Source organism: Leucoraja erinacea, chromosome 36 (genome assembly GCF_028641065.1).
Source record: "Leucoraja erinacea ecotype New England chromosome 36, Leri_hhj_1, whole genome shotgun sequence".
NCBI classification, from domain to species: domain Eukaryota; kingdom Metazoa; phylum Chordata; class Chondrichthyes; order Rajiformes; family Rajidae; genus Leucoraja; species Leucoraja erinaceus.
This window is the reverse complement of record NC_073412.1, coordinates 14,022,446-14,047,074: the sequence shown is the minus strand read 5'-3', so window position 1 is coordinate 14,047,074 and position 24,629 is coordinate 14,022,446. Positions and strand designations below refer to the sequence as shown.

General features: G+C 45.3%; 1 protein-coding gene across 3 annotated transcripts in view; it reads left to right on the top strand.

Annotated features, from left to right (window-relative positions):
* The window catches only part of vps13c (vacuolar protein sorting 13 homolog C), a 296,935-nt gene that overhangs the window by 111,197 nt on the left and 161,109 nt on the right, over positions 1-24,629 (top strand). For all 3 annotated transcript variants that reach the window (XM_055662746.1, XM_055662745.1, XM_055662747.1), the window contains 5 exons: positions 7,751-7,916; positions 9,492-9,599; positions 12,025-12,128; positions 18,526-18,693; positions 22,557-22,861. In XM_055662746.1, the coding sequence (XP_055518721.1) occupies positions 7,751-7,916; positions 9,492-9,599; positions 12,025-12,128; positions 18,526-18,693; positions 22,557-22,861 (851 nt within the window). The remainder of the gene's footprint in view (positions 1-7,750; positions 7,917-9,491; positions 9,600-12,024; positions 12,129-18,525; positions 18,694-22,556; positions 22,862-24,629) is intronic.

Sequence of the window (24,629 nt, the reverse complement as noted above, 5' to 3'; positions counted from 1 at the left end):
ACACGTTTGTAGGTAAATTGGCTTGGTAAATGTAAAAATTGTCCCTAGAGTGTGTAGGATAGTGTTAATTTGCAGGGATCACTGGTCTGTGCGGACTCAGTGAGTCATAGGGCCTGTTTCCGCACTGTATCTCTAAACTAAACTAAAAACTAAAGTACCCGTTAGAAAAGTACATCAATGCTGAATTCAGGATGAAACAATTTTTTGATGATATATGTCCTTTGAATCTACTGAATAATCGTATGACAATGGGATATATTAAAGATGATTTAAGAATTTTGTACTGCTTTTTTTAAATGCTATCAATTGGTGCGCCCTTTTGTTCCCTATTTCCTAAAATCAACTAGTTTCAATTTGGAAATTAAGTTGTTCAAAATTCAGTTTCATGTTTTGTAATTGTGTGCTGCTTGGCACAGTATAAACGGACAGGGAATTAATTAATTTGTATGTAGAGTGTCTTTGTAGCATGAGCTCAGTTTTTGAAAGCCCCTGCTTTATATTTAGTGAGCTCCAGCCTGGTGTGTTTCGTTTGATTTTCTCTCCTGACCACCCCTCCCTTTCCCCCATCATAAGAGAATGTGTAGGGAGGAATGGCAGATGCTACTTAACACAGAAGATAGACACAAAATGCTGGAGTAACTGCTGGATGCTATGAAACCAGTTGTGGATCTAGGCTCTTGTGGAACAAGCTGCAGAAGCTAGGACTGGAGAGGGAAGAAGAAGGAGTGGCCAGGGTGCAACTCGTTCTTGATAATGCTGTTGGCCTTCAGGGCCGGATTTAGATGAAGAGAGGCCCTAAGCTGTTCCACTTGTGAGGCCCGCTCCGCGTTGGTTTTCAGCGCTGGCGGCGAGGCAGCGACTGGACAGCCATGGCGGCCAAATCTCCCACAATTCAAAGCGAGGGAGAAAGTGCCCAGCGCCGACCAGTTGCCGTTGCAGTGCGCATGCGCAGGGCGGCCGATAATGTGCTGGCGATGGTTGTGCGCATGTGCAGGGGGGAGGATGTGCAGGCCGCAGCAACGCGCATGTGCAAGGCGGCCTGCCGTGCCGGCGGATGAGGAGCGAGCGGAGCCCGGCGGCCCGGACACGGATAGCGGGGGGGAGATGGTGAGAGAGAGAGATAGAGAGGGGGGCCCGCCCAGAGTTGAACGGTAGGTGTCCTGCCTTGGCCGGAGGCCCCCCTAGACCTCGAGGCCCTAAGCTTAAGCTTGTCTAGCTTATAGGTAAATCCGGCCCTGCTGCCCTTGCAGAGGCAGCATGAGGTGTAAATGGAGTCATTGAAAATGAGGTTGGTTTGGCTGATGGTCTGGGCTGCGTCCACAATTTTCTGCAATTTCTTGCGGTCTTGGATGCAGCTGTTCCCAAACCAAGCTGTGATGCATGCGGATAAAATGCATTCTACGGCGCATCTATAGAAGTTGGTGAGAGTTGTTGGGGACATGGTGAACTTCCTCAGCCAAAGTAAGAAAAAGTTGTTTCACAAACAGCAGTTCTTAAAGAATCATGCCTAGTGGTACTCATTCACAAAGATCCCTTATTTTATTTAGTTCCCCCATTAGGGAAAATCAGCCAAAGGGGAAGATGGTGTGATAGTGTGTAATCTTCAAAGTCCTCACTCTGTCTCAAAGGCTGTGCACACGTTCTACTGTTGTTCTGCAGCGTATTAATCATTGTATCATGTTGGTCACCCATCAGAAGTTGGCTGTAGGATAGTGACAAATCATAAATAGGCAAATCTCTTAGAAACATAGAAACATAGAAATTAGGTGCAGGAGTAGGCCATTCGGCCCTTCGAGCCTGCACCGCCATTCAATATGATCATGGCTGATCATCCAACTCAGTATCCCGTACCTGCCTTCTCTCCATACCCCCGATCCCCTTAGCCAGAAGGGCCACATCTAACTCCCTCTTAAATATAGCCAATGAACTGGCCTCAACTACCCTCTGTGGCAGAGGGTTCCAGAGATTCACCACTCTCTGTGTGAAAATCTTGATGAGCACTACCTGCATTCCATCAGCTGGAGAATCAGTGCTTTTTATGTCAAATGCTGTTGGGAAGAGAAACTTGTTGGCTCACTTATGAAGACGGAGTTGGTTGTCCCATCATTGACCAAGATGGTCTCCTCCATGTCTCCCTTTATAACTCAAGCCCTTCAGTCCTGGTAACATCCTGTGAATGGTGGATTTAGTGGGCGGTGAAGTGCAACATTGCAGCCAGCAAGTTTGAGAAAAGCATTGGGTCAGAGACTGTGTAGGAAGGAACTGCAGATGCTGGTTTACACGGAAGAGAGACACAAAACGCTGGAGTAACTCAGGCAGCATCTCTGGAGAGGAATGGGTGATGTTTCGGGTCGAGACCCTTCTTCACAGAGACGGGTTCTGTTGTAGACTCCCCAATATCAGCCTGCGTGCTGTCATGGAGCAGATGGAGACTATTTCCTGTGGGAAGCTGAAATTGAGAAGAGTGTTGTGATTAATGGTGTTAAAGCCTTCAGTGAAGTCAAAGAAGGTGATGTATTGTGGTGATGCTGTTTCTTGCATATTTTATTAGAGATATAATGTTGTAAAGGTCCTGGTTGTGAAAGTCCTGGTCAATATGCCTTGATAGATGGAATCCATGCTGCCAGTTGGAGATCAGCTATTTATCCACCAGTAGGGGGTAGATGAGGAGGATTCTAGTCTGTTTCAGATAGGAGGAAGATCTCTCTGTGCTCACCACAGTAGGACTTATCTCCTTTCTTGAAGATGACCAATTACAGCACCTCCTTCCAGACTTGGATGACATAGATTGTGCATTAATGATTGAATATTTTACAATTTTTGAGGGGAGATTCCTTCAGCTGTAATTTTTGGATATGGCCTTTTTTAACTACCCTGTTCTACTGGTAAGCATTTCAGAGGAATTAGCACAAGTGGTGGGTCTGGAGCTACATGGAAACCAGACTGGCTTCTGAAGGATGGGAGACTTCCATCTGTGAGGAATATCAGTGAACTAGAGGTTTTTACAACAATCCAAACTTTTTTTTACAGCTTTGTTTGTGATTAGTATGGACTTTAACTGAACTCAGCAAACTCACGACGAATGATCAGTTATATTCATGTCATGCATGGTGATAGCAAATTTAAACAGCTATCTGTAGTAGAAAGCTCCAAGACCAGCTCCAGTATTGTTTTCAATACTGGTGGAGCCGACCATATAATGCTGAAGCTGTGTGATCACAGACAACATTTGTCTTGAGTGCCAGAAGCTTTGGGCTCTGAAGCTAGATGTGGCTCTCACAAAGCTGTTACAGTGCAGCTACAATGTTGGCACCTGTCCACTATTACAGGTGGAAGGTGTAATAATAGTTACCATGGCAGATTTGCAAGGCTCCAGACTTCATTTTACTTCGGAGTCACGTGAGTGACTACGTGAAGAAGGGCCGTCCGTCTGTGTGCGTGTCATTACGTCTGAAAGCTACGTGCAACGACCGACTGGCAGGGGCGCTGCGTCCTCCCAGCGGTTAGGTTTAAAAAACGTCAGGTAAGTTTTTAAAACTAGTCTGCGGTCATTTGCGGGTTCAGAAAATATTTGTATTTTCAGGCGTGGACCCAGCATGTCGAAGGTGAAGAGACGGTCTGCGGGGAAATCGGCTACCGAAGACGGCGGTAATCCTGGTAGCGGGCGACTGTCTGTTTCACCGACATTGCCGCCGGCAGCAGAGTCGGCAGGAGCAGACCTGGTGCATGAGCAAAGCACCGTGGCGGGACGCAAGGCCACACACAAGTCTGCCAGACCCATTGACTCAGATGAGTCAGGGGAGGAGGGATACCCTCCATCATCGGGAAGCCTCCGTGGGTGACTTTCCCATGTGGAGCAACTCATGGAGAAGTTGCTCCACAATGATCTGCTCCGTAGGAGGGAGCAGTATCAGCACGGGTCTCCACAGGAGGCCGTGCCAGCAGCCTCATACATGGGGCAGCAATATGTCTTCCCCGGAGAAGGTGGCAGTACATCATGGACAACAGTACCCTGAATACGGGAGCACGGCGGGGGAGCATTCCCGGGGACGCGGAGCGGAAGTACCGCTACAATCATCCAGGTTTGCTATAACGACGCCATTGGGTGCACCCCTGGACGAAGACCTGGCCAGTAACATAAATTACTTGGCAGCTCACCAGTTGAAAGAACTGGCCATGGAGGAAACCATGAACAGGTACCCCCCTCCTGCAAACTGTGCCTCCCTCAACGTTCAATCTGTGAACCACGCCACCTGGGGACAGATTGGACCAGAACACAGGAGATGAAACTCCAGAGAGTCCTCAAATTAGTGGCTTCTGGCATCACGTTATTCGCAAGAAGAGTAGATGGAGGACTACTCAGCGACAGAGACCAAGACATCATGGCATTACTCTGTAATGCCCATTTTGAAATTAATTGCCTGCGTAAAAACGCAATAAGACCGGCAATTAATTCAAACTTTGCTGTGCTATGTAAGGCCAGCAACGTCCAGCCAGCCAACTTTCCATTTGGCGAAGATCTGCCAAGGCGGTATGGGATCTGGACGATGAGGCAAAGATCGTCCACCTCATAACTAACGGCCAGACCACACAAAAGGGTTCATCGCAAAGGATGCACCCTTATAGCTCCAGGCTATACACGCCTAGGGGCCACGGCACTGGTGGAAGACCTACACAAGAGACATCAAGGTCTTTTTTAGGGGTAGGCCCCAGCCGGCCCACAGCGAGGATGCGCAATGGGCAACCACCAGCTCAACCCTCCAAGCCTCGCGAGCGGAAACCAGCCCCATACCGCCAGTAACATCGGAGGTAAGTCAACCTAGTTCCTTGGGGAGCACCTTAGATAGGCCTCGCGTACCAGTGGGGGGAAGGTTGAATTATTTCTTGAATGAATGGTGTTGGGTCACAACGGATCCGTTTATACTGCACGGTAGACAATGGTTCAAAATTGAGTTCAATTTGGATTCATTACCACCCATGCAATATTCACCAAATCGCACATATGTTTTCTCACAACAAGAAACTTTGGATATACAAGCAGAAATTCAAACATTATCTGACAAAAATGTAATTGAGAAGTCACATCCAGAACCTCACCAATTTAGATCCAATATTTTCTCAAAAGAGAAAAAAGATGGAGGGTGTCGTATCATACTAGATCTTACGGAACTATGATCTCAAGGCTTTTTGCAGCACTATGGGCTCAAGGCTTTTTGCAGCACCATGCAACATGTGCATGTTCAACTTCAGGTGGATAACACTACAGCGGTGGCATATGTCAATCACATGGGTGGTGTTAAATCTGTATCTTGTGACAGATTGACAAATCTTATCTGGCACTGGTGTATCGAGAGGGATATTTGGGTCACAGCTGTCTATCTACCAGGTAGATACAACACGGTGGCAGATGCCAGGTCACGGATATTTAATGACAGCACGGAATGGATGTTGAATCGTGCACTTTTTAACGAAATAACAAACGATATGGCATCCCAGATATTGATCTGTTTGCATCCAGATTAAACCATCAGTTACCCAAATATGTGTCCTGGGAGCCGGACCCAGGGGCAGTGGCAGTAGATGCTTTCTCTCTCAATTGGGGAGGAATTTTCATGTATGCATTTCCTCCATTTTGCCTCATCAGCCGATGCTTGCCAAAAATCAAGCAAGACAAAGCCACAGGCATATTGGTAGTGCCAGATTGGCCTACACAAGCCTGGTTCCCGAGAATCTTGGGAATAATAACCCAGCCATTAATGGCTGTACCCAAGAGCAGGGACTTACTAGTGCACCCAGTGACGGGAGCAACCATCCACTACATGACCGAATCAATTTATTGGTTTGCAGATTCTGAGAAGGCCATATCAGGGGCTCGGACTGTCCGAACGGACTGTGGATGTGATAACAGCAGCCTGGAGGGACAGCACTCAAAAACAGTACGTCTCTCACATAAAGAAGTGGGAAATGTTCTCCAAGGCCACCAACATTTCATATGATACAGCTCGGATCACGGATATACTAGAGTTCCTATCCACCCTGTACTATGATCATAAATTAGGCTATAGTGCAATAAATAGTGCCAGAAGCGCGCTATCCTATTTAATGCTGGAGGCAGGGCACGGGTCGATAGGAATGCACCCCCTCATAACCAGATTTATGAAGGGTATATTCAATTCTACACCACCAAGGATAAGGTACACGGACATCTGGGATGTGAGCGTGGTGCTTACTGTACTTCGACAGTGGGCACGAGCTATGTCCTTACCATGATCAAAACTCACCCTGAAGATGGTCATGCTGATGGCACTGGTAACAGCACAAAGAGTCCAGACTCTGCACAAGTTACGACTTGACTACATGACCACCAATGTCAACAATATAACTTTTGTCATCAAGGACTTGATAAAACAGAGCAGGCCAGGAGTGCCAGGGATCAAGATAGAGTTCTTGGCATATCCCGAGGACCCACGGTTGTGTGTGGTAACACACTTACATCATTACCTAAGAGTCACGAGGGACCTCAGAGGCTCTGAGCAATCGGTCCTGATCAGTCACAAAATACCTCACCATAAGGTATCGACTCAAACCATCTCCAGATGGTTAAAGGATGTAATGGCGAAAGCGGGAGTGAACATTGACATTTTTAAATCTCACTCCACCATCTACGTTGGCAGCAAGAGCTATGGACGTGCCCATCGATGACATCCTAGTGGCTGCAGGATGGGCAAATGAACAAATGTTCCACCGGTTTTACAACAAACCTATAACCGGACCGGGGGTGTTTGCACGTACCGTTTAAAGTTCTGTTTCATAGTTTCCCCCCAGGATGGGAGGGGTTACTATTTAAAAAAAAAAATCTTTTCACTTTAAAGCATCAGTGTCATTACTTAACTACGTTATGTCTGAATGCTTTAAGGACTACACTCATCCATGGTTAATCCATTCAGTGTGTAACGCCTGGATTCATAACCGGCGTGAAATCACAGAGCTTTGAAATCTTCACGTAGTCACTCACATGATTCCGAAGTAAAATAGTAAGATTAAACAAGAACTTACCAGTTTGAAGTTTGATCTTGATTTTATGAGGAGTTACGATGAGCGATTACGTGCCCACCACTGCATCCCTCATATTATCAAGGTCATATGGAAGTTCTAGTTTCTTCACAATCTTACTATTCTCATGTCTTCTTTTTTTATCTGTGACACAGACGGACGACCCTTCTTCAGGTAATCTCTCATCATGTCCATTCCATTTCCTGCACAGGGAAGGCATGGTGGCGCAGATGGTAGAACTGCTGCCTCACAGCTCCAGAGACTCGGGTTTGATTGAGACCTTGGGTGCTGTCTGTGTGGAGTTTGCACTTTCTCCCTGTGACCATTTGGTTTCCTCCAGCTACTCCGGTTTCTTCCCACATACTAAAGTGCATGGATTTGTAGGTTAATTGGCCTCTGTAAATTGTCCCTAATGCGAAAGTGGAATAACATAAAACTAGCATGAACCAGTGATCAATGGTCAGTATGAATTTGGTGGGCTGAAGGGCCTGTTCCCATGCTCTGTCACTGAAATAAACTTTACCATAGGCTGAAGAATGTAACAGAAGAATCCAACAGATATTCTCTACGGGAATGGTTTTAATTTCATGTGAATGATTGTCTGGAATATATTTGAAGTGCGAGAATAATAGTTCAAGAATTACAAAAGGAATTTGATAAAGGAGGCAACACAGCATATTTTTGTTTTAATTTCCAGGTTGCAGTTTCTTCACTGAATTTCCTGTTGCATGCAAAAGCTTTGCTTTCCACCATCAATTTCCTGACAACAGCTATTCCATCTGGAAGCACAGCCTCTACTGAGAAGGACCATGAAACAAAGTTACAGGATCAGGGGCTGGAAAAGGGAGATGCTGCAAAAAAAGGTACAGGGCATTTTCGGAGCCTGATAATCGTGAATTGATATTGATCATCCACTGATCAGAATTAATGTTAGCGTCTTTTTGAGGGGCAGATGTGTTTATGTGGTTAGCATTTTGTGTATGGTCTTCAGCTAACTGAGGTGCCCAACAATCTGTGTGAAGAGCTGAACCTAGAAAATAAAGTTGCAGGCCCATATACAGATTATTAAGAATGAACTAATTTTGTATAAATCTTCTCTTTAAAAGTAGTCTGTCTGATGACCACCAGGGGCACCGAACGATTGGCAGCCCCGCTCACAGCTTGTCAATTTTTTCTTCTTTCATTTATTTTTAGTGTGTGTTAAAAGTCTGTGTAAATGTTCTCCGGTTTGTTTTATGTGGTGGGAGGGGGAGGGTGGTGGGGGAAACTTTTTTTCAGTTGCTTACCTTACTGGAGATGCGATTATTTTCCGGATCGCATCTCCGGTCGCTCTGCAGCCTACCATCGATGGAGCTGGAGGCCTCCTTGGACTGACTTGAACCCCGCTGCGGGGTGTGGACTTAACATCGGAGTTGATCCCTTGCCAGGGACATTACATCGGGAGCTCGTAGTCTCGGGAGAAGCTAGTCGGGAGCTCCAATGACACAGAGAAGTCAACCAGCCCCGACGCGGGGTCCGATTGACAGTGCGGGGGAGCTGACATCCCCCCCGATGCAGGAGCTAATCGCCCTGATGCGGAGGGCCCAAACGCCGCCGGCTACGGGAGTCAAGATTGTCCCGTCAACGGAGGGCTCGAGGCCCCCGACCGCGGGAGAGCAAAGAAGGAAAGAGATTTGAACTTTTTTTCGCCTTCCTTCACAGTGAGGAATGTGGAGGAGTCACTGTGGTGGATGTTTATGTTCAAATGTATTTTGTGTGTTCCGTTGCTTTTTATTTGTATGACTGACTTGGCAAATGAAATTCCTTGTATGTTGCAAAACACACTTGGCTAATAAAGTATTATTGTGATTGATTAATTGATTATGCATACTTCAAAGAATTACCAGTTACATCTAAAGCTCTTCTCGGACAAAGGAGCTTGTGTCTGAATCTATTGTGGATTATACTTCCACAACCCTTTTATTTTCCCAAAAGTTATTTGTTTGCATGGAGAAACATCCATGGAGAAACATCAGGAATCTTGAGTGAAAGACACACAGTGCTCAGCGGGTCAGGCAGCATCTCTGGAGAACATGAATAAACAATGTTTGGGGTCACACAGGAATCTTGTTCCTGGCCAAGATGCTTTCTGTCCTGGGATCTAATGTACCCTGTCAGGCAACCAGAGTGATCGTACCTCCCCTCCCGAAATGGTCTTGATGCAAATTAAAATCGTCAGTAGAATATCGTATTTACGAGGGAGCCAACAATAATTGGTCCCTTCAGTGGTTTTATATTTTGCCTACCACCGAATCTATAGTTAAATGTCTGTAAACAATGGGTTCGACTCTTTCAAAAATAAATATATTTTATGATCTTGTATATTTTAGATGCAGCTATTAAATCATTGGAATATTGTAATCATCTGTATACCTTAAATTCTTTTTTTTTTTAATCAGTTTTGAAAAGCTCAAAGGAAGTTGATTTCAAGCTGTTAGCCACGATGGATGCATTTAATATTGCTGTGTGTGATGAGAGGCGCAATATTGCAGACATCAGAATACAAGGTAAGATGCGTGTTGAAAGGAAGCATGCTGTGTGATTTGTCCATCTCTTTGGTACTCAACTTTTTCTAGTTTCTTGAAAAATATGAATTCAAACCAAAATTCTAGAAATATTGTGGGCCTGCAACACCTATGAGATCCCCGCTCCCCCCTCACTCATGCGTCCAAATCCTGCCAGGGACGGCTGGAGAAGTCCAGACCGACGGGACACCGGCCCCCTGGCCCACAGCCAGCGTGGAGAAGAAGCGCCAATTCCGGCCCAAACCCGCTCCAGCTCCAGACGAACCCGCTCCCCGATGGGGCGCTACGGCGCCTAGTGCCAGCTCGACCACGGCCTGGCCGAGCAGCCTTCCTTCAGCCGCCACCCCAAGTACAAGCCGTACCTTGCACACCACCGGCTTCTGCCCCTTCGGTACCCGCTGCCACTTCATCCACAACCTTGAGGAGGAGCGAGGGCCCCAGCCTCGCCTGCGCCCGAGCCTGGGCTCAGCCTCCTCCGGCCCGGCGCGAGACTGGGCCGCGGGACAGGCAGTGCCGAGCTGGAGCCAGCGGCTGCAAGTCTGGGGCCGCCCTGCCCCGCCAGCCGAGGGCCACCCCGGACACCTCCGGACAGGGACGGGGAGGGTACAGGGATGGCCCAGCAGCAACTCAACAGCACCCGCAGCGACCGAGAGTCTACCCCGACCACGGACAAAACGCAAGTCTGCACACAACGCGGCACCACCATTTCCGAGACTGTTTATAGCAGGTGACCTATGACCTAGGCATGCCCAGTCGGAATACCGAACTCGCTTATATAACATACTAGACCAAGTGCAGACCCGTTGGGTCTGTGCCCCCAACATGCGGTTGTGGGGGGGAGGGAGAGAGAGAGAAAACCCAAACCCCCCAAACAACCATTTGCAGGCAGTGCTTTTTTCCTTCGAACTAACCATAACCATATTTTCATTTTCGAACCAAATTAAGGGTACTTACAGCTGTGTAGACATTTGTTCAGTCATTCAGAGCTCAGACCTCCATGTTGTAGAGACTGATTGGGGCACACCACTTCCTGGTTTTATAGACCCTCCCCCATCCCACCAGCAGGAGCAGCAGAGAGAATGGGGAATTTTGTAAAATCATTAATATCTCTTTCATATTTAATCGACGGGAAAAATCCTCAGCACACATGCGGCGGAGGGGGGCTCTGAGCGAGGTGGCCAAAAATGATGGCCGTAAGTGGCGGCGTTCTCTCGGAAATCGCAGCACAGATCGCCAAAACCGGTCAAGAACAGAGTTTTAGTATTATATAGATAACATATAACCATATAACAATTACAGCACGGAAACAGGCCATCTCGGCCCTACAAGTCCGTGCCGAACAATTATTTTCCCCTAGTCCCATCTACCTGCACTCAGACCATAACCCTCCATTCCTTTCCCATCCATATACCTATCCAATTTATTTTTAAATGATAAAATCAAACCTGCCTCCACCACTTCCACTGGAAGCTCATTCCACACGGCTACCACTCTCTGAGTAAAGAAGTTCCCCCTCATGTTAGCCCTAAACTTCTGTCCCTTAATTCTGAAATCATGTCCTCTTGTTTGAATCTTCCCTACTCTCAATGGGAAAAGCTTGTCCACGTCAACTCTGTCTATCCCTCTCATCATTTTAAAGACCTCTATCAAGTCCCCCCTTAACCTTCTGCGCTCCAGAGAATAAAGACCTAACTTATACAACCTTTCTCTGTAACTTAGTTGCTGAAACCCAGGCAACATTCTAGTAAATCTCCTGTGTACTCTCTCTATTTTGTTAACATCCTTCCGCTAATTGGGCGACCAGAATTGTACACCATACTCCAGAATTGGTCTCACCAATGCCTTGTACAATTTTAACATTACATCCCAACTTCTATACTCGATGTTCTGATTTATAAAGGCTAACATACCAAAAGCTTTCTTTACCACCCTATCTATATGAGATTCCACATTCAGGGAACTATGCACAGTTATTCCTAGATCCCTCTGTTCAACTGCATTCCTCAATTCACTCCCATTTACCATGTACGTCCTATTTTGATTTGTCCTGCCAAGATGTAGCACCTCACACTTATCAGCATTAAACTCCATCTGCCATCTTTCAGCCCATTCTTCCAAATGGCCTAAGCCTCTCTGTAGACTTTGGAAATCTACTTAATTATCCACAACACCACCTATCTTAGTATCATCTGCATACTTACTAATCAAATTTACCACACCTTCATCCAGATCATTGATGTACATGACAAACAACAGTGGACCCAACACAGATCCCTGGGGCACCCCACTAGTCACCTGCCTCCATCCTGACAAACAGCCATCCACCATTACTCTCTGGCGTCTCCCATTCAGCCACTTATAAGTGTGTTAATATAGTCATTACTGAATTATTTCTGTAACTCTACAGGTTTGGATGCATCCATTTCAGTGCACTCAAAGGAGACACAAGTCTTTGCCAGACTTCGAGATATTATTGTCACAGATGTCGACTCAAAGACTCGACATAAAAAGGTAATTTTATTGATGAAATTTCCTGTGGGTATCTGAATTCATGTCTTGGTCTGCTCCAACCTCTGTCAAGAATATATCAAGAATATATTTTGTATAATGCACTTGCCATCATGAAGTGTTTATCAACTTGCAAGGCACGGCAGAAGGAGTAGAAGCTGTTCCGTTCACAGATTAACAATCTCTCCCAATAACGTGACAAACTGAGTGATATTTTATTGTAACTATCATAAAGTTATTGAGGAGGAGTGATGGCAATGGAGGTAAGTGCCAAATAAGTTATTGAGATATTGAGAAATACAGCAGGCAAACAGGCCTTCAGCTCATCATATCTGACCACCTATCACTGATGGAGATGAGTCAGAGTATAGAAGTGAGATCGACTGTTTGACCAAATGGTGCCAGCACAATAACCTGGCTCTCAACACCAGCAAAACCAAGGAATTTATTGTGGACTTCGGAAAGGGTAGGACGGGGACCCATAGTCCTGTTTATATCAATGGGTCAATGGTGGAGAGGGTCAAGAGTTTCAAATTCCTGGGCATGCATATCTCTGAAGATCTCTCCTGGTCCGAAAACACTGATTCAATTATAAAGAAAGCACATCAGCGCCTCTACTTCCTGAGAAGATTACGGAGAGTCGGTATGTCAAGGAGGACTCTCTCGAACTTCTACAGGTGCACAGTAGAGAGCATGCTGACCAGTTGCATCGTGGCTTGGTTCGGCAACTTGAGCGCCCAGGAGTTGAAAAGACTACAAAAAGTTGTAAACACTGCCCAGTCCATCATCGGCTCTGACCTCCCTACCATCGAGGGGATCTATCGCAGTCGCTGCCTCAAAAAGGCTGCCAGCATCATCAAGGGCCCACACCATCCTGGCCACTCACTCATCTCCCCGCTGCCTTCAGGTAGAAGGTACAGGAGCCTGAAATCTGCAACATCCATGTTCTGAAATAGCTACTTTCCCACAGCCATCAGGCTATTAAACTCAACTCAAACAAAACTCTGAACATTAATAGCCCATTGCACTTTATCTGATTATTTATGTGTGTGTATATATATTTTCAATTCTATATGGTCACACTGATCTGTTCTGTATTTATTTATGCCTAATATATTCTGTTGTGCTGAAGCTAAGCAAGAATTTCATTGTCCTATCTGGGACACATGACAATAAACTCTCTTGAATCTTGAATCTATTAACACTTATCAGCCACCCATTTACACTCATCCTACTTCAATTCAACTTGCTTTCCTCTTTCCACTTCATCATCAACTCCATCCAAATCCTACACATTTGGTGTAATCTACAGTAGCTAATTACCTGCATGTGATTGCACCTGCATTGAACATGTCTTTTGAACGAGGAAGGGAATGCCCCACATCCAGCGACGCCTCCTTCCTTGAGGAGCTTAATCACTTCTATGGCCACTTCGACAGGGACAATCTAGAGACAGCCATCAAGGCTGTGCTCCCTGCCGATCACCAACCCCTCACACTCACCCCCTACGACGTATACGTGGCACTGAGTAGGACTAATGCTCGTAAGGCTGCTGGCCCTGACGGCATCCCCGGGCGCGTGCTCAGGGCCTGTGCTACGCAGTTGACAGACGTCTGGACTGACAGCTTCAACCAGTCGCTTGCCCAAGCAGTTGTCCCCACTTGCCTTAAAACCACCTCCATCGTTCCAGTGCTAAAACACTCCACTGCGGCAAGCCTCAACGACTTCCGCCCAGTTGCACTTACCCCCATCATCACCAAGTGCTTCGAGAGGCTGGTCCTGGCACACCTCAAAAGCTGCCTACCCCCCACACTGGATCCCTATCAGTTTGCCTACCGCAAGAACAGGAGTACGGAGGATGCCATCTCAACGGCACTTCACTGCGCCCTCTCCCACCTCGACAACAGAGACACTTACGTAAGAATGCTGTTCATCGATTACAGCTCAGCATTCAACACCATTATACCATCTAAACTGATCACCAAACTCGGTAACCTGGGCATCGACCCCTCCCTCTGTAACTGGATACTGGACTTTCTAACCAACAGACCACAGTCTGTTAGGTTAGACAAGCACACCTCTTCAACCCTCACCCTGAACACCAGCGTTCCACAGGGCTGTGTGCTGAGCCCCCTCCTCTACTCCCTCTTCACCTATGACTGCACACCTGTACATGGTACTAACACCATCATCAAGTATGCAGATGATACAACGGTGATTGGCCTCATCAGCAACAACGATGAGTCGGCCTACAGGGAGGAGGTCCAGCACTTAGCAACATGGTGCGCTGACAACAACCTGGCCCTTAACTCCAAGAAGACCAAGGAGCTCATTGTAGACTTCAGGAAGTCCAGGGGCGGCACGCACACCCCCATCCACATTAACGGGACAGAGGTGGAACGTGTTTCCAGCTTCAGGTTTCTGGGTGTTAACATCTCCGATGACCTCTCTTGGACCCACAATACCTCAACTCTGATCAAGAAGGCTCACCAGCGTCTCTTCTTCCTGAGGAGACTGAAGAAGGTCCATCTGTCTCCTCAGATCCAGGTGAACTTCTACCGCTGCACCATCGAGAGCATCCTTACCAACTGTGTCACAGTATGGTATGGCAACTGCTCTGTCTCCGACCGGAAGGCCTTGCAGAGGGTGGTGGTGAAAATTGCCCAACGCATCACCGGTTCCTCGCTCCCCTCCATTGAGTCTGTCCAAAGCAAGCGTTGTCTGCGGAGGGCGCTCAGCATCGCCAAGGACTGCTCTCACCCCAACCATGGACTGTTTACCCTCCTACCATCCGGGAGGCGCTACAGGTCTCTCCGTTGCCGGACCAGCAGGTCCAGGAACAGCTTCTTCCCGGCGGCTGTCACTCTACTCAACAACGTACCTCGGTGACTGCCATTCACCCCCTCCCCCGGACACTCCTCCCACAGGAAAATCACTATGTCTGTATATATGCTAATTTAATATTTATTCAAATCATATGCTATGTCGCTCTTCCAGGGAGATGCTAAATGCATTTTGTTGTCTCTGTACCGTACACTGACAATGACAATTAAAGTTGAATCTGAATCTGAGGATGTCATTGAAACCTACTGATCATGAAAGACCCAGATAGAGTGGATGTGGAGAGGATGTATCCAGTAGTGGGATAATCTAGGACCAGAGGGCACAGGATAAAAGAATGTACATTTAGAATAGAGATGAGGGGGTGAATCTGTGGAATTCTTTGCCGCAGATGGATGTGGAGACCAAGTCATTGGGTGTTTTCAAAGTTATTAGTAAAGGCATCTAAGGTTCTGGAGAGAAGGCTGAAGTATGGGGTTGAGAGGGAAAAATATATCACCATTCACGATCGAATCGTGGGTGAAACATGTTCCCAGATCAGCTCTTGAGGATCTACAACCATTACTTTACCACTGATATTTCTGTCTGATATACTTCCACTAATTCTCTCCCCTGCAATTCCACCCTTGGAGTAACATCAGTATGAAGGAACATAGTGATTCATAGTATAGAAGTTGGGAGGGCATGTTACAGATTGAATCAAGGACTAGAGGATATAGGTTTAAGGTGAAGGGCAAAAGATTTAACAGTAATGTGAGGGGTAACTTTTTCACACAAAGGGTGGTAGGTGTATGGAACCAGCGAGGAGGTAGTTGAGTCATGATGGCGCAGCGGTAGAGTTGCTGCCTTACAGCGAATGCAGCGCCGGAGACCTTGGATCGATTCCGACTATGGGTGCTGTCTGTACGGAGTTAGTACGTTCTCCCCGTGACCTGCATGGGTTTTTTCCAAGACCTCGATTTCCTCCCACACTCCAGAGACATACAGCTTTGTAGGTTAATTGGCTTAGTAAATGTAAAATTGTCCCTAGTGGGAAAGTGTGATTGTGCGGGGATCGCTGGTCGGCACGGACCCGGTGGGCCGAAGGGCCTGTTTCCGAGCTGTATCTCTAAACTAAAGCAGACTTGATGGGCCGAATGGCCTAATTCTGCGCTGACATCATATGTCCTTATAGTCTAAGCGGAGCACAGAGAGGAAACCTATGTGGTTATAGGGAGAACGTGCACACTCCATGCAAACAGCACCTGAGGTCAGAATTGAACCCAAGTCCTGCTACCTGCTCTGGCAGCTTGCTCCATATACCCACCAGCCTCTGTGTAAAAATGTTGCCACTCCGTTTCCCATTAAAATTTTCCCATCGCACCTTAAAATCTATGTCCTCGGGTTCTTGATTTTCCCTACTCTGGGTAAATGACTGTGCATCTACCCTGTATATTCCACACATGATCTTATACACCTCTACAAGATCGCCCCTCATCTTCCTGCACTCCACAGCATATATTCCTAGCCTGTTCAACCCCCCCCTATAGTTTAGACCATAAAGTCCTCGCAACATCCTTGTAAATCTTCCCTGCATCCTTTCCAACTGCATCTTTCCGACAACAGGGTGACTAAAACTGAACACAATATTCTGAAAGTGGCCTCACCAATTGTAACTGCAACTGTTATGTTACAATTCCATCTCAATACCCAAATTAAGAGCTCTCACTCAATGCCCTGTCTGATCAAGGCCGATGTGCTGATGCCTTCTTGACCACCCTATCTATTTGTGATGCCACTTTCAGTGAACGATGTCCCTGCACTCCTAGATCCCTCTGCTCTACAACACTGTCCAGAGCCCTGCCATTTATTGTGAAGGTCCTGCCCTGGTTTACTTCCTAGACTGCAACACCTTGCACTAACCCTGCATGAAACTCCATTAAAACTCAGCTCAACTGATCAAGATTCAGGTGTATTTTTTAATCACCATCTAAGTACCCACAATACCACCTCCTTTAGTGTTGTTTTTATCTGAATCTCGTTGCCATTGGAAGACTCCCTTACTTGGCTGCCGCAAACTGCCCTGAGAAAAGAGCATTTACTTCTTTGAGTCACAGTGGAAACAGGGTCTTCGGCCCAACCTGCCCACACCGGCCAAAATGTCCCATCTACACTAGTCCCACCTGCCTGCGCTTGGCCCATATCCCTCCAAACCGGTCTTATCCATGTACCTGTCTAACCGTTTCTTAAATGTTGGGATAGCCCCAGCCTCACTGCCTCCTCTTGCACCTTGGTCCATACACACACCACCCTCTGCATGATAAAGTTACCCCTCAGATTGCTGTTAAATCTTTTCCCCTTCACCTTAAACGTATGTCCTCTGATCCTTGAGTCAAACCGTAACATGCTCTCCCAACCTCTACGCCCACTATGAATATGAATACTATGAATCACTGTTCCTTCATGAATCACCCATGTTCCTTCATACTGATGGAAGTACTCCAAAATATCAGTGGAAAGTCGTGGCTGGGAGTTGATCAGGGAATTTAATAAGTGTGGAATGAAAGTATATCTAGACAGAAATATAGGCAACGTTTCCGAGTGGTTCAGACTGATCGTGGGGTGGGTGGGTAGAAAGGGAAAAGGAGGAGTAGCCGGAAGGCTGGAGGGTGGGAGGAGACAGCAGGGGAGCTGAGGAAGGGGAGGAGACAGCAAGGACTAACAGAATTGGGAGAAGTCGATGTTCATGCCCCCGGGGTGCAGACTCCCCAAACGGAATATGAGGTGCTGTTCCTCCAATTTCCGGTGCTGCTCGCTGTGGCCATGGAGGAGACCCAGGACAGAGAGGTCGGAGACGGAGTGGGAGGGGGAGTTGAAGTGCTGAGCCACCGGGAGGTCAGCTAGGTTATTGCGGACCGAGCGGAGGTGTTCGGCGAAACGAATGAAAGACTACTTCTGGTACCTCAACAAGAACATGAACGCCATGAGGGCGACTAGCTGTCACCCTGTGTTCAACAACACCTTCTAGTTTTCCAAGTTATAATAGGTAAGATCACCCTCAGGCCATCCAATCACTATAAACTTGGCTTCCTCAGAGTAACAATGCATAGAGGACGGTAGACAAAATGCTGGAGAAACTCAGCGTGTGAGGCAGCATCTGTGGAGCGAAGGAATAGGTGATGTTTCGAGCCGAAACCCTTCTTCTTTCTCTGGTTGTGGCCTATTCTGAAAATCCTTGCACTTGAAGTTGTCTATGCTAAAGCAAGCATAGGAGGAGAGGGCAGAATTTATACGGGTGGCATTGGCCAAGAAAAAATGACAATTGGATAATCAGGTGGTTAAAGTAAACGGGAATAAGAAATGGATTTGCATTACTGCCATAATAAGCAAGATCTGGTTGATAGTGCTAACAATCTGGTCCTATTTTGACATTCCATCCCAAGATATACTGCTCCCACACTTGGTTCAGAGATGGTGACAAGACAACTTGCAGTCTTGGGAGTGATGCCTATTTGTTATTTAGTATTTAATTTGGATTGCCAGTGTTTTTAATCAACTGCTGTACCTCCGATATTTCCAGGCTGTTTCCATTGTTGGAAATGAAGTGTTCAGCTTCAATGTAACCCTCTATCCAAATGCGATTGATGATGGGAACTATGCAGATATGTCAAAAGTGGATGGAAAAATCACTTTACGAGTTGGTTGCATTCAGATTATCTATCTACAAAAGTTCCTCATGTCATTACTGGTAAGTCTAATCTATTTTAAAAGAAATTGATGCAAGAATAGGTGATACATGTCACCTTCCATTCAACACCGATTCGCACATTTCCTGATTGTCTTGATATTGTTTAATCTTATTCATTTGTGCTTTGAAGTAAGTCTGACTGAGCCTCCATATCTTTCAGGTACAGAGAACCACTAACCTATGATTAAAACTGCCGATTGCTTGAAAATTAGTGGGTACATTTTATTAAATGTCTTCCATTTAAAAAAAAAAACTTAAAATTTATTGAACATGATTTTTCTCCTCACATCAACTTACTTTACTGTCTTTTCAATATTTCTACAGAAAAAATCTGAATGTCCAATATCCCTGTTTTTCTAAGTGGGTCAGGTAGCATCTCTGGAGGAAAGGAATAGGTGACGTTACCTATTGCTTTTCTTCAGAGATGCTGCCTGACCCACTGAGTTATTCCTGCATTTTGTGTCTGTAGGCCCTGTAAACCACCATCTGCAGTTTCTTCCTACACATCCCTTTTTTACTACTTCAATTTTATTTACTGATAATTTTGATTCCCCATTAACCTTAAAGGCTACAGAAATGCTACACTTGTCGCTTTACCTCCCCCCTTGACTCCATTCAAGGACCCAAGCAATCTTTCCAGGTGCGACAGAGGTTAGTTAACCTGCACCTCCTCCAACCTCATCTATTGCATCCGCTGCTCTAGATATCAGCTGATCTACATCGGTGAGACCAAGCGTAGGCTTGGCCATCGCTTCGCTGAACACCTCTGCTCGGTCCGCAATAACCAACCTGATCTCCTGGTGGCTCAGAACTTCAACTCCCCCTCCCATTCCGAATCCGACCTTTATGTCCTGGGCCTCCTCCAGTGAGGACCAGAGTGAGGAACAGCACCGGCAATGAACATGGTAGCCGTTAGTCAGCACCTCTCTAGCCCCCCCCTATTCCTCGCTTGGGCAGTTTGTGCCTACCCCAGCTGCCGCACCCGCTGTTTCTCCAGCATTTTTTGTCTACCACAGCCTTAAATATATACTAGAACTTTGGTCATGCATTTCTCTAAACTTTCAGAATAGTAGCTATAGTTTGATCACTATTGTCTCCTCCCCAATTACTCAGGCCATCTCTACTCCATAGCCCCCTAGCTCCTCCTCTTCCTTTCCATTCTTCCCCAATATACCTATCCCCCACCCTGCCTCCACCACTTCACATTCCACACAGTTTGAGAAAGAAGGGTTTACCCCTACACTTCTGTGCCCCTAAAAGTCGGTGCCTATTTCCTCTCGCTCCATAGATGCTGCCGCACCCGCTGAGTTTCTCCAGCATTTTTGTCTACCACAGCCTTAAATATATACTAGTCTAATCTTTGGTCATGCATTCAAGTGGATCGATAATTTGATGCTGTAAACTTAATAGGCTGAAAAAGCATGAATAGAAATTTTGTACTGCTATAGACTTTGAACACTAAAATTGACACCATTATAACCATATATTTTAACCATATAACCCAATTACAGCACGATTTAAACAGGCCATCTTTCGGCCCCTACACATGAGATTCCACCTGCCGGGAACTACACAGTTATTTCCCTCTGTTCAACTGCATTCCAATTCGCTACCATGTACCATGCATCTTTTGACCTGCACTCAGCATTAAACCCATAACCCTTCTTCCCTTCCTTTAGACCCAAATCCATATACCTATCCAATTACTAATATTTTTAAATGCATAAACATCAAACAACTGCCTCCCTGACCCCCACTTCCCGACCACCAACCTGGAAGCATCCACCCATTACCACACGGCTACCACTCCATCTTGCTAGCATAATAGAAGTTAAACCCCCTCATGTCAAAGACCTTATCCCTAAACTTCTTCTGTCCCTTAATTCTGAAGTCATGTCCTCTTGTTTGAATCTTCCCTACTCTCAAAGCTTATCCACGTCAACTCTGTTTATCCCTCTCATAATTTTAAAGACCTCAATCAAGTCCCCCCTTAACCTTCTGCGCTCCAACGAATAAAAACCTAACTTGTTCAACCTTTATTATCTGTAAAAGTACTGATTATATTGTCTATATGGCTTGGTATGACATTGATCTAATGGTAATTCAAGTGATTCAAATGGGCCAGCTGTGTATTAGCCTCATTCCAGAAATGGAGCATGAAATTGAGACTGTGACTGTATTCAAGACACTTCATGCATTGACTGCGCTGCTTTGTCTGATCCCATTTTGGATCAAACTGCAAAGTAATGCTTTTCTGCTTATTGAGTTTCATGTGAAAGATCCTCGGGTCATTTTTGATTCAAAGGGAATTCTTCTGATATTTTGTTTTTAAAAATATGAAAAATCTGACAGGTTTCCTGACATTTGGTGCATCTACAGAGAGAGCACTGTCTTGAGTCTGCGTCCTTTCAGTAGAACTCCGGAAACTCCTAACTCTTAAGAGAGATCGCTGGCCTTGAATACTAATTTGGTTTCTCTCTCTGCAGACGCAGCCCGACTGTAGAGTGGTCAAATGGCTGCATTTTTTTTTTGCTTTTTAATTATCTGACAAGTTGTCTGTAAAAAGAATGTAATTAATCTGGTTTAATATTTGCCGGAATTATTATTGTAAAAATCACAACCGTCTCTGCTAGCGATAAGTTAAAGGTTGAAATGGTTTTCGAAGTTGAAGATTTGTTTTTCATCACTCAATAAATAATGTTGTTGCTAACAACATTATTTTTTTCTCTCTTTTTTGTATGGCTTTGTAAATATTTGATTAGTGTATAAATGTAAATAATTTGGTGTACATATAGCTGCTGGTATACATATGGTGTACATATAGCTGCTAAATTTGTATAAGAATTATAAGCAGTTGAATAAGGGGTGGGAATTAATAAGCGTTGGCTTCTTCCTGCTCCTTTTCGGACACATATGATTTCATTTATTTATAGATATTGTTTATGACACTTTATAAATATTCTTGTTTTGTTTTTTGTATGCTGTTTCACATTTGCTTTTTATTATTTTATTCTGTTTGAAATAAAGAATTAAATAAATAAAAAAATAAAATAAATACACATTGAAGGCTATTGGCTTTTTTCAATGTTATTTTGTGGGTGCTTAGATCTGGCTTTTTCCAGTTTTAAGGCCAAAATAATAATTATTCAATTTGAATAAATTGGAAAGAAGGGCTCATCGCATTCAGGTGGAAAATTTCAAACACAATATGTAAACATTTCTGCACAAATTTATTGCATTAATTGATGTTCGTTCGATTGGAAGTTTACATTTTCAGTTGGGATTTTCTTTTGATCCGCTACACAGATGGACATTTTTCATCCATTTGTTCCATTTCATCCACTGTTCCATTGCGCCTGGTGAGCAGCACAGGAACAGGCCCTTCAGCCCTCAGTGTCCATGCAGAATGTATCTGTTCATTGTAGATGACGTGATTGTAATCAGACCATCACACAAACCAGCCTCCCTTTCATTGACTCCACTTTTCACTGTACCTCGGTACATGTGACAATAAACCAAACTCAAACCCAAACTCTTTGACTGCATAGCACGCAAACAAAATATTTTCACTGCTTTGGTACACGTGACAAAAATAAGCTAAAGTACACTAAAGATAGACACAAAATGGTGGAGTAACTCAGCGGGTCAGACAGCAACTCTGGAGAAAATAAATAGGTAGTGTTTCTGGTCTGAACCCTTCTTCAGAACTTTGTTGATCCACAGACCTGAAAAATACTTACTTACTTAATGTAAGATTCAAAATGCCATAACTCAAATTGTATGTAAAATCTTTGTAACGTTCATCTGTAAATGAGGGAGTGATTTGAATGTGGACATGCTAACTCTTGATGTCTTTACCATAGAACTTCTTTGACAACTTCCAAACTGCGAAGGAAGCACTAAGTGCAGCCACAGCGCAGGCAGCTGAGAAAGCAGCCTCCAGCGTGAAGGATTTTGCCCAGAAGAGTGTTCGATTGGCAATGGACATCAATCTGAAAGCCCCAGTCATCATCATCCCCGAATCCTCCATCTCCATGAATGCCTTGGTGGCAGATTTGGGATTGATTACTGTTCGGAATAGATTCACTCTGATCCCAGGCGAACAGTTCTCTGTACCGCCTGTCCTGGACGTCATGGATGTAAATCTGACGCAGCTGAAACTCTCAAGGTTAATTTTAACATTTATACCTTGCACCTCAAATTGTCTTAAATGGTTTGAGGTCAAGTTTTCTTTAAATATATTTCAGTCTCTATAGGAACGGCTTGCTGTTGCTAGGCATGTTTATACACAAGTATTTTCTTATATGCATGGCTGTGTGGTGCTGATTTTATAAAATGCAGTTGAATTTTTGCAGAATGTAGAATTTTTACCATCTACTTTAGAGTTTGGCTGCAGATGAATCATGATCCACGAGAAGGGTGGTCAGACTGTAAAGACCAGCCAGATGATGGTCGTGTTAGTGTTAGCACAAGTTGTTTGTGATTGGTTTTCTTGCTGAGAGTGCAGGCATTTTACAGCAGTGAATTGCTTCTTGACTGACCTATTCGGGAAGGGTGAGCTGGGACATTCATTCCAACCAGAAGAGCTGTGGGGAAGAGGGATATGGGTTCTATAAAATACCAGCAGTTGGTTTTCTCTTGCCTCTCATGCCGAAGGCAAGAGAAATAATTATCCAGGGTTTCTTGCTGTCAATCTTAAGCAAGTCTCTGTAAGCTTACACGGCAGCAGTACACAGTTCAGCTGTAATGTGGTTTGGTTTAGAGATCCAGTGTGGAAACAGGCCCTTTGGCTCACCGAGTCCGCACCGACCAGCAATCCCCGCACATTAACAGTATCCCACACACACTAAGGACAATTTATATTTACACCAAACTAATTAGCTGACAAAGCTGTACGTCTTTGGAGTGTGGGGGGAAACTGAGCAAACCCATACGGTCACTGGGAGAATGTACAAATTCCGTCCAGATAGCACCCATAGTCACAATCAAACCCGGGTCCCTGGCGCAGCAAGGCAGCAACTGTACTGCTGCACCACCATGCCACCCTTTGTAGTGGGGGAATGACTAACTTAGAATGACTTAACTTTTAATGAATTTAAAAGGGAGTTAGATAGAGCTCTAGGGGCTAACGGAATCAAAGGATATGGGGAGAAGGAATGCATGGGTTACTGATTGTGGATGATCAGCTATGATCACAATGAATGGCGATGCATGCTCGAACGGCCAAATGGTCTCCTCCTGCACCTATTTTCTATGTTTCTATGGATCTATCACCAATTGTCTGCAATGATCAGGACCAAATAACCACAGATCCGCAGCTGTAAACAATAACTTAAAGAGGGGTCAACGGGGACAGGCAGCATCTCTGGAGAGAAGGAATGGGTAACGTTTTGGGTCTGAAGAAGGGTCTCGACCCGAAACGTCACCCATTCATTCCCTCCAGAGTTGCTGCCTGTCCTGCTGAGTCACTCCAGCATTTCATGTCCACCTTCGATTTAAACCAGCATCTGCAGTCCTTTCCTACACTCCTAGCAATAAAGTCCTACCCAGCTCAACCTCTCCCTATAACTCAAGCACTCGGGTCCTGGCAAATCCTTGTAAATCTTCTCTGCACTCTTTAGAAAGGAAATGCTGCACATTATTAGGCAAATTTAGTAAATAATCTACAGTGGTGCCAAAATATAATTTGGAAATAATGTATGATAAATGGTATGTGTTGGTTTTTGATTGTCTGAGCCAAGATATATAAGGCTATAACACTAGAGGATATTATTGTGAAACATTCTTCACCGATGTTTGCTGCTAAGTAGGGGGGGCGATGTTAACTTGACTGCTTTTCTGCCATTTGTAGTGTGCAAGTTGGCATCAACCACCCTGTCCCCAGTGCCCAAGCCCAAGACTGATGCAGAGTCTCCACTCAGTTGGAAGTCTCCACA